The 9,917-nt window shown below is 37.2% G+C and overlaps 1 protein-coding gene across 3 annotated transcripts in view; it reads left to right on the forward strand.

Moving 5' to 3' along the window:
* The window catches only part of CSF3R (colony stimulating factor 3 receptor), a 186,887-nt gene extending 183,166 nt beyond the window's left edge, over positions 1-3,721 (forward strand). For 2 of the 3 annotated variants that reach the window (XM_086956461.1, XM_086956459.1), the window contains exon 16: positions 324-2,105. In XM_086956461.1, the coding sequence (XP_086812587.1) occupies positions 324-851 (528 nt within the window). In that variant the 3' untranslated portion in view covers positions 852-2,105. Of the gene's footprint in view, positions 1-323 lie in introns of all 3 variants that reach the window. The other variant, XM_086956460.1, reaches the window with a different exon arrangement.
* Positions 3,722-9,917: the final 6,196 nt, after the last annotated feature.

Raw genomic sequence — 9,917 nt, forward strand, 5'->3', positions numbered from 1 at the left:
GCTAGTCTTTTACTTTTCTTATTGTTCTACCTGCCTATCCACCCATTGGTGTACTAATCTACCTATTCGTGTGACCCTTCTGTCAAACTGCAGGTATATTCATCAGTATGTCTTTTTGTCTGTTTGTTCATTTATTGATCTATCCATCTAATGATCACTTGATCAATCGATCGATCTGTCTGTTACTCAATCTTCTTTTGTACTGCACTCTTTATTTGCTTTACACAACTCACTTCCAGAAACTTGATTCTGAAATAGTGTCAGAATAGCATAACAGAGAAACTAAGGCACAATAATTTTAATAAACTTTTTGTATTTTTAAGGAAAATAAACTGCCCTCTGACATGAGGGAGCCCCAACAGGTTATCACCTGTGACATCACCATTCTAGAAAAAGATGCAGCACAGCAGAAGAACAGATCCAGAGACCGCCTTGAGGATCCTCAGAAGAGCTTCACCCACATGCACAAGGAGGACATTCTAGGGTCCTTGCCTCAATTCAGCGACCATAAACCGAGATCCTATGTGAACACAAGCGAGTCTGTACAGTATGCCAAGGTAATAGTGGATAGCTACCGGGGCCAGCGTGCACCAGCCCCCCTGTACCTACGCTCCGATTCCACACAGCCTCTGCTTGGTGACATGACACCCAGCCCCAAACCCTATGAGAATCTGTGGTTCCACGGCACGCACCGAGAGGAAGATGGCTCACCAGTCTTCCAGGAGGACAATTCCTATAATGAGTCACAGTCCCTGATGGAATTCCCACTCCTGCAGGGGCTGAGGATTGAAGGAAGTGATGACTTGAGTGATTTACCCAACTTTAGAGCTTTGGCATCCAACAATAAGTGATTTGACGGTGTGTGTGTGTGTGTGTAAGAAGCTAATCTCTTTATGGACAACTTGAGTGAGGAGGTGTACCAAATAAGGACTACAGAGAACAATTGTAGCTTTGTCACAGACATTTTAACAGTCATGGCTTATATGAAAATGCGGAGGCTTCCCACAAAAAATAGCTGACCTTGAAACTTGACAGGGCAGGACATAAACAGAGCTGTGCAAGGCCTCTGAAAGGTCAGTTTGACTGGTGCAGATTCAGTCAGAGGCCTTCTCTGCGACAGCTGCAAGGTCCTTTCAGGGACTTGGGTCAGCCTTAAATCTGTTCTATTTCTAAATAAGCCTATTCACCTCTGCACATAAACTTGCTCCAATTTCACTGCCTCAATAATGCGAGTTAAAGCAGCAGCCTTGGGCCTCCACCTACTGGCAGCACCAAATTATTGCGGAAACAACCCCAAATAGTCTTTTTTCAATATATAACATTTGCTTCAGCAGGTAAAATGCTACTTTGCCATGGCCACTGAAAATCCTTGTACTGCTCCTGTGTACAGGGTTGTTTTTCTGGTTGTCCAAATGTTTTTGTGCCTGTGAAGATAAACCATGCATCTATTTCCATAACAAAGCCTTCTGGGAAATGCATGTGCGACTAATGCTTAGATTAGGAAGAATCGCTGTATGGCTGCATGAAAGCACGGTACCCCATGTTGCATAGAACACTTTATGGTAACAATTGTGGACATTTTACTAGATTTAGTTCAAAACTATCCACATACACTCAGAGCCAGGAAGGTCAAAACTGTCCACTCACAGACAGAGCCCTGAGGGTCAACACTATCAACATAAGCAAAGAGAAAGGAAAGTAAAACTATTCACTCACATGCACACAAAGACAGGAAAGTCGTAGGGTCAGTGGGGACTGCAATACGTTGTTCACTTTTTACCCATTGATTGAATGCCAAGCCAAGGATTCCTTGGCTAATTTTTAATGTGCGCTTCTAAGAATTACATTCATTTTATGTAGCTCTGTTGCTGGTATTAAGTTTCAATGAGAGGCACGGTTTGGCAGATAAAAAGAATGAGGCATAAATAAATGTATTGACTGGTCCAGAATCACACAACATGCCTAAGAATGGAGCCACGATTATTATTCAGGTTTCAAAGTTCCAAAGATAACAACTTGTCACTAGATCTCAACTTTTCCCAAGTGACCAGACCCAAGCCCCTGAGCTATCCTATTTTTAATATGACAATCATAAATCCTCCCCTCTCTACAAAAATAAAAAGGTTCAGCCATATACTATGCAATTATACGCTCTAATAACAATTTATAACGTAAAAAGTAATTTAGAGTTTGACTAGATATACCAACCTCAAATACATAATTTTCTGAGATTTAACTTAAGTATTAAGGGGCTGTAGAAATTCTTTATGAGCAACTATTCCCAGACAACAGTTCCCAACGCCACCAATCAGTAACCACATAGAAAAAGAAAGATTAATCTGTTTTTTGACTGACTGAAACAATTGCTGGCCTGTGCCTCTGTGACTTTGGCCTGTGAGACGATAAAGCGATCCATTCACAAACTGCACATGAGGCCATTTGGGAAGTAACTATTTTTCTAATTGCAGATTTGGTCACATTGTCAGTTCTGTCATAGCAGATGCTTATTCTACTTCATTGCCAGAGTGGGAAATTTCCCTGGACCTCTACCTTTTAGGAGTCCCCCTGGAAACATGAACTTTCTCTCTATTTTATTTCTGTCTATTCCATTCGTAATCTAAAATTCTCTCCCTACCTTTAATTATTCTGACTCTCTCTCTCTCTCTCTCTCTCTCTCTCTCTCTCTCTCTCTCTCTCTCTCTCTCTCTCTCTCTCTATACAATGACATCTTAAGGTTTTTGGGGTCCCAAGCAATAATTATTTTAACAAACAATTAAAGTGTAATTTGGTATTGTTGGGCATCATGTAGGCTTGATTTAGCAGAAAATTGGTAATAAAATTCAAAGCTTTTCCAAACAGGGTCTCCACGACTCCCAAAACCCTTAAAATGATACTTCCATGCTTATGTTCCGAATTGCCAGACCATTTGGTTCTGTCAAAAAGAACCTTGAGAAGAGACCCTAAAATGGAAAAATATATTGCAATCTTCAAAAATGTTATCAGTTTTTGTGGGGAAAAGAGTAAAATTGATGGGAAAAATTTAAGAAACCTGTGAAAACTATGATAAGAAAAAAAATATATATACTGGTTTTCTTGATTTAATGTTAAAAACATAAAAGAAACTGTGCTGACTGTATTTGTTAGATTTCAACATTCCTGAAAGATAGTTGAAATGTCTAGTGTTTCTGCTCCAGTCCTGCACATTTCTTTGTATTTGCCCTCTATGCGTCATGATGCTATAATGTCTGTACGATTTGCCCACATCTCTCACAAGCCTCGCAGTGTCACGATGCAAGAATCTCTGCACCCTTCTTCACCGTTCATCAGTATTCCTTACCCATTTGTGCCAATAGGAGCACACACACACTGCTTGCCACATTCAGAGATAGGAGATAAGATACAGCCTGATCTGGAAGACGAGGTAACTCTGGCCCGGTGGCTTCCTAATTGAGACTTACAAGCCCTCAACACTCCCCCGCAGATGAGTTGCCATTATAGTATATTAGTGTTGCAGTATGAGCTAGCCTTTAGTGCTAGTCAAGACTACTCCTTATTATTAATTTATTGATGCCTCCCCTGCTGGTATTTCTATTTAATGAAAAACTGTAATTTAATCCTGTTGTTTTAGGGCTCGCCAGCCCACAATACATTACTTCACACTTGCTTGCAAGCAGTATTGTTTACAATAAAGGGCTTGTAGCCCGCCTGTTGCTTAACATTTGTTGGCTTCAATGTCAAACTTTTTTTCTGCGTCCTAAATGTTCGACGTGTGCCAAGCGTCACTTTCTTTTCTTTCAGTGGAGCATGGACCAACCTCAGATTGCATCCTCTCTTAGTGTCAGTCTGCTGATTGTGCTATGATTCAGGGACTATTTCTTACACTGCTGCATTTTTATATACCCTTTTTTAATATCGCTTATCACCTTACACATATGAGTGTCAGAACACTTTCTCTGTTTCGCTACATTACACTATGCCACACCACTCCACCCTAAGCCGCACCATGCCACACCATTTCACTCTTCTCTACACCCCTCTACTTTGTGCGCCTGTGCGCCACTCTACTGTACGCCACTTCACTGCACACCGCTCTTTGCTACTCTCCTCTATGCCACTCTATTCTATGCCACACCACTAACTTTAGCCATGCTGAACAGCAGCCACACTGCTGTACAACATCGCTAAAAGACATTGGCAAACATAGTAGCTCATGCATAGGCAAGACCTATTGTCTTTGCCAATGCTTGTTTATTTTCTCACTTTTATTCTTTCTCTCAACACAATCAATTCTCATACAACCATGTTTTCAAAAATATGTATTTTTCTTTAATATATTTTCAAACATGTACAGTATAGATTATTGCTGAAAATGCTGAAAATGAACACTTCAACATTTCCACAGGTATGTGAGAAGGCTCATTTGTACATCTTTAAAATGGATATCTAGCAAAACATATTTGGGTATCCTACACATTAATATATTTCCTAAGCATATGTGAATATTACAAGTTTTTGTGTTACTCTGAATAAAACATATTTTAACATAATAATTCTAAATCGCCATCAGACTATCAGCATTCCAAAAATCGCACAGACTTTGTACTCTCTGTTTTAGCTACTAGGTGAATCTTTGTAGTCAATGCTTCAGCTACTATGTGAATCTATGCCTTCTTCAGGAAACATATTCAATCTTGGCATCCATTAAAATCTTAACATTTCTTGAAATGTGTAGTTTGGAAATGTGTAGTAGAGCAAGATTAGGAAAGGAGTGAGGTTGTTGAATATCTTGATATTTAACTTGCGGCTCCATGGGGGGGGGCTGCTTCCAGTGAGGGCAGGTAGGCTGCTTCCAGTGAAGGCAGGTAAAGTTTAGAGATGTATTTTGTTCTAATACAGTGTTTCCCAAACTGTGGGTCGCCATCCAAAGTATTAGCAATAAATAAAGATTCCTTTAGACTGTGTGTATCTTTCACATTTGGTGCTTCAGACAGAAGTAATATGACAGGCTATATGTCTCCTGAAAAATTGCTGCTTATGGAATTAGTGTTTACTTTTCTTTTTCCACCTGCAAAGTGAGAGGAGTTTTTACTGTGAATTATGTGACAATCTCGTTGGCGTACAGGAAAGTGTGATTTTTTTGCACCACAAAAATTTGATACCTGTAAATGAATTGTATTTATTCAACAGTTAGGAAAAGCAAAAAGAAAGCAATTTTTCGAAATTCTGAAATGCCAGGAAACAAGATATTTTAACAGAAATGAAGCAAATCAAGATACTTTATTTGGTGATGCAATAACGGAAAGAAATCACAGAAACCCGATTTCCACGTGTTATCATTTGTGCACTATACTTTTTTCAGTGAAAGAGCATGTGTGTGCACATTTAGTGGCCACTTCTATTGGTGCAGCGCGGCTCCAAAAATTCTTCATAAACCATCACCTTAACCCGCGGAGCTACTTACTATTTTATCACAACTGGGCCCATTATTCCTACTTTGCATTCATTCACACATTTACTCTGCTCCGAGGATTCTGTAAGGATCCAAAAGAGGAGTTGCGGTGCTATAGCGGAGTGCCTGAACTAAACTTTATACATTATTTACAACTGCAGTTTTATTTCTAATACCATGGTTTCTATAAGAAGAATTTTAAAAACACCCCACTATTCATTTATCTAATGAATCTGCTAGTAAAAGTTAATTAGCATCTCGGGGTGTAAAGATCAGATCAAAAAGCGAGCTCCTTTCAATGTCCCAAACGTCCTCTTTTATACCCTTTTTCACTAACTTATCTGTCTAAATTCGTAACTATTAAGTCCTAGAATGTCTGTGATTGGTCAATTTAGAATCGGATAAGCATCACCTCATCGTTTTACAGTTCAATTTTGTGCAGAGTCATCCTTATGGCGCGGATAACTGGGGTACCATTGTCTTGACTTTTACTTTCTTCAAAGTGTCCTTTCAATTGTTAGTTGATGTACTTTTCCCACGAATCAACATGCTGACTTCAACAAACTTGGCTTGGGTCCCTTGAAATGGGCCACACTGCCCTTGATCCATACTGCTCAGTCACAGGCAGCTCACATCTCCGATCTGGGGCCTGCGCACTTCTACCGCCATCTCGAAATTTCAGTCAGCATCCATCTTTATTGGCTCACATAGGCCTCAATTTAGGAACTACTACAGAAAAAAAAAGAAATAAATGTCAATTTACGAAATAAAGTATTTTCTGTTTACCTCCCCTTTTCCAATGATATCCCGGTTAGTATTTACCTAGCTTTAAGCAACATATATGCGTGATTTGACGTACCAATCTTCATGATTTATGCCACAAATGAACGGACAAAAGCACATTCATGCAGTTCTCAATTAGATTATAACAAATGCGTACTCTTTGTGACACAGTATATGACAAATTAGTAAATTATGCTTAGCAATTTCATGCAAATTAGTATCCCACGTGTATTTGTTTGTGTGCATTCTATTCTATGTTGGTTAATTTCGAAATCACACATTTAGTACTTATTACTGTTATGGAAAGTTAATCTCACAAGGGGTATACAAAAAAATTGTTTTCACCTTGCTCCATCAACTTCCCCCCTTTGGTGATTTTATCACCATATACCTTCCAAAATTTACATATGTTTTAACTCAACATGTTTCAAATTCTTTTAATTAGCACTTGTTACATTTCTATTTCTTCTAATGTATTTGTATCTTGATAACATTCTTTAAATTGTTCCATCTCTATATCACCTTTTTCTCTTTCCCTATCATGTTTTTCTTCAATCTTTTTCTTCAAAGACCTCTTTCCATTTCGTCTCTGCCTACATTGACAATTAAACTCAAAATTAAGATCACTATTATTATTACAGTTACTGGTATTAATATTTGACCTATTATAGATCTACTTATTTCATAAAACCAATTTCTAACTGCTGATAAACTTCTACCAAGTTTCTCAAGAACACCTTCTACTTCTAGTGGTTCTAATTCTTTATGCAATTGTGTAATATTTGTAATGTATCTCTCAATGTTCTGACTCTTGTCAGGAATGTATGTACAACAGTGTTGGACCTTTAAAATTCCACAGACTCCACCCTCTTTTGCCAAGATTATATCTAAAGCAAGTCGATTTTGCATTACCATACTTCTCATAGCAAACATTTCAGTGTTAACCATTAAAAATCCTCCAGCTGTGTCTGTTGACAGTGTATCCAAAAAACAGAAGAGGGACCCTGAACCTAAACCAAGGTAAAAGGATACGGGAGGGGAACTACCCAGAAGGGAAGTAAATAAGTAACAATATAAAAGGGAGGTTCCCAGTAATCATTTTTGGATGAATGAGTTATGAGAAATGTTTTTATTGTTCCTTGCAGTTCTGGGCCAACGCTATATTATTTATATATGCTGCTTTATTGACTGAAGTAATTAATTTTTATAAAGATAAATGACAATAAAATGATTTAAATACAATCAGCTGTTCTGTGGGCAATTGTTAACATTGGAACCTATTGGTCCTGTAGATTACTGGGAACCTCCCTTTCATGTTGTTACTTATGTTGACAGTGTGTCTACTATTGTTGTTAATTTTCTAATTCGATTTGCGTTAAATGATATGCCTACTGCTGGTATCAGTGCTCCAAAAACACCCCCTATTATTTCAATTACATTTTCTCTTTTTCTACGACTTAGTGGTTTATAGTGGTTTACCTATTTCATGAATTCCATTCGTACCTCTGTCAACATGAAACATTTTTGGAAAGACCAATCCAATATAGCATGAGCCATACCAGTGGTCAGGTAACTAATAAGCTTTATTCCCACAAAGAAAATAAATTCCCAGAAAAACTGGGTCATTTCCACCTTTAAATCCCCATCCCCCTTTGATAACATAGGTATTGTCACATTGACTAGCACCCACAAAGTAATTGTCATACACAGTGTTAACTCTTTGAATACATAATTTCCCTAACATTGGTGTATCTATACTTATAGCCACATTTACATTCTGTCCTTCAATATTATCATCTGAAAATGCCCATTTTGTAGATTAGGTTTGTTTTACTTTTTCTTGACGCTTACATTGTTGTCTTCTTTCCTCAGCCATATTCGGAAAAACTTTTTCTTCATTTCTCATTTTACAAGTCAAATGATGTCTAAAGGCATAATCATGTGTCAATTCTTGTATGTCTAAGAAATATTCACCAAAAACTTTAGCAGGCTTAATTTGATTTAGTTGTGCTACAATTTTCAATTTTGCAAATACATCATCTGAGTCAGAATAATAATATTCTAGTTTTCCAGATCTATAAAATGAACTTGATATTACACTACAAGTCACTCCATATGTTAGCGGTAAATGGTGGTAGGTCACACCTTCTAACACAGATGCCGGCAGCTTTACACAAACATAACAATCGCTGGCATCCATGGTCCTCACATATTCAGACAATAATTTTGAAAAGGTGCTTTTAGAAAAATCACTGATCGAATTATCTTGATGGATTTCAGGCCTATATACATGTAATTTCTCATTTTTCAAATCATTATTTTTATCTTTCAAACTCTCATTTGTTTTCCGTCTTTCAATGTCCGGAGTAAAAGGAATAAAAACAGCAAGAATTAACCATATCAATATCAATATTCCAGTACAAATTAGCCATATTCTAGACCATTTTGTGAAAATAGAACATTTGGATTTAGTCACTTCATTAGTAGCCATTTACTTTTTTTACACAGCAATTTTCACAACTTACAATATTCCCTTCAAATTCAATTACAGCTTCTGTTTGAATATATATATATATATATATATATATATATATATATATATATATATATATATATATATATATATATATATATATATATATATATATATACATATATATATATATATATATATATATATATATATATATATATATATTCGGGATAGGATTCCAGTTATCTCAGTCTCACACTGAAAGCATCCAGGCACTCTCGAGCAGAGTTTTTTCAAAGCTTATTTATTAAGCAAGTCCATCCATATATATATTCACTGAAAAAACCATAGGTTATAGACCATATATAGTTAGGAATTAGCATTTACAAAACCTTACTTTACTCACACAAAACCATTGAAATTCGCATATATAGTTAGTTGCACTAACTATATATCGCGCACCCGCAATCCACTGCTGATCATGTCACATATTACATCATTCATGACATGGTCAGTGACATCACTGATGACATCACTGATGACATCTCAAATGACATATAGATTTGTATTGAATTGTATTGAAGAAGGTAAATCGATATAGGATTCAAAGATCCTATTAGATACATATATAAACTAAACAGTTCCTAAGACCTTATTGTAAGTGACACTGAAAAAAGACCCAATTCTTAACGACTCTCAAAAATCAATATAAGGCTATTCCTATGTGGTCTAACCTGAGTAAGCGTCTTATGTTTATGCATTGAATAGTGGTTCAAAGGGGCAATTAAAGTCTAAAAGAAATTACTGTGCTGAAATCTATATTGACCAGGGAAAAAGAAAGAAGGAAGAGACTTGCCTCATTTATAAAAAAATTTAAATAATAAAACATTCAGTCAGGGGCCACCCGTGAGGTGGAAACGGATTACGAAAAACAAGATGAAATTGTGATCCATGTTCCCATAAAGGACCGGAAAACCGGAATTACGCTGCTAATCTTACCGCAAGAAATGAAGACACCGGCAGTAATAGCCCCGACGTGACGATCCCTCAGTACGTATAGCGCCTGATGAAAAGGCTCCTTGGCCGCGCACATATTTATAGTACTTTTAATTAGAAAAGTGTGTGCACCTGTGTTAAGGTAATTGCAGATTAGGTCAGATGCACAATATTCGGCGGTGGCCATGTTGGAACTGTAGCGTCTAGTGTCACCGC

Source organism: Lissotriton vulgaris, chromosome 2_1 (genome assembly GCF_964263255.1).
Source record: "Lissotriton vulgaris chromosome 2_1, aLisVul1.2, whole genome shotgun sequence".
NCBI lineage: Eukaryota > Metazoa > Chordata > Amphibia > Caudata > Salamandridae > Lissotriton > Lissotriton vulgaris.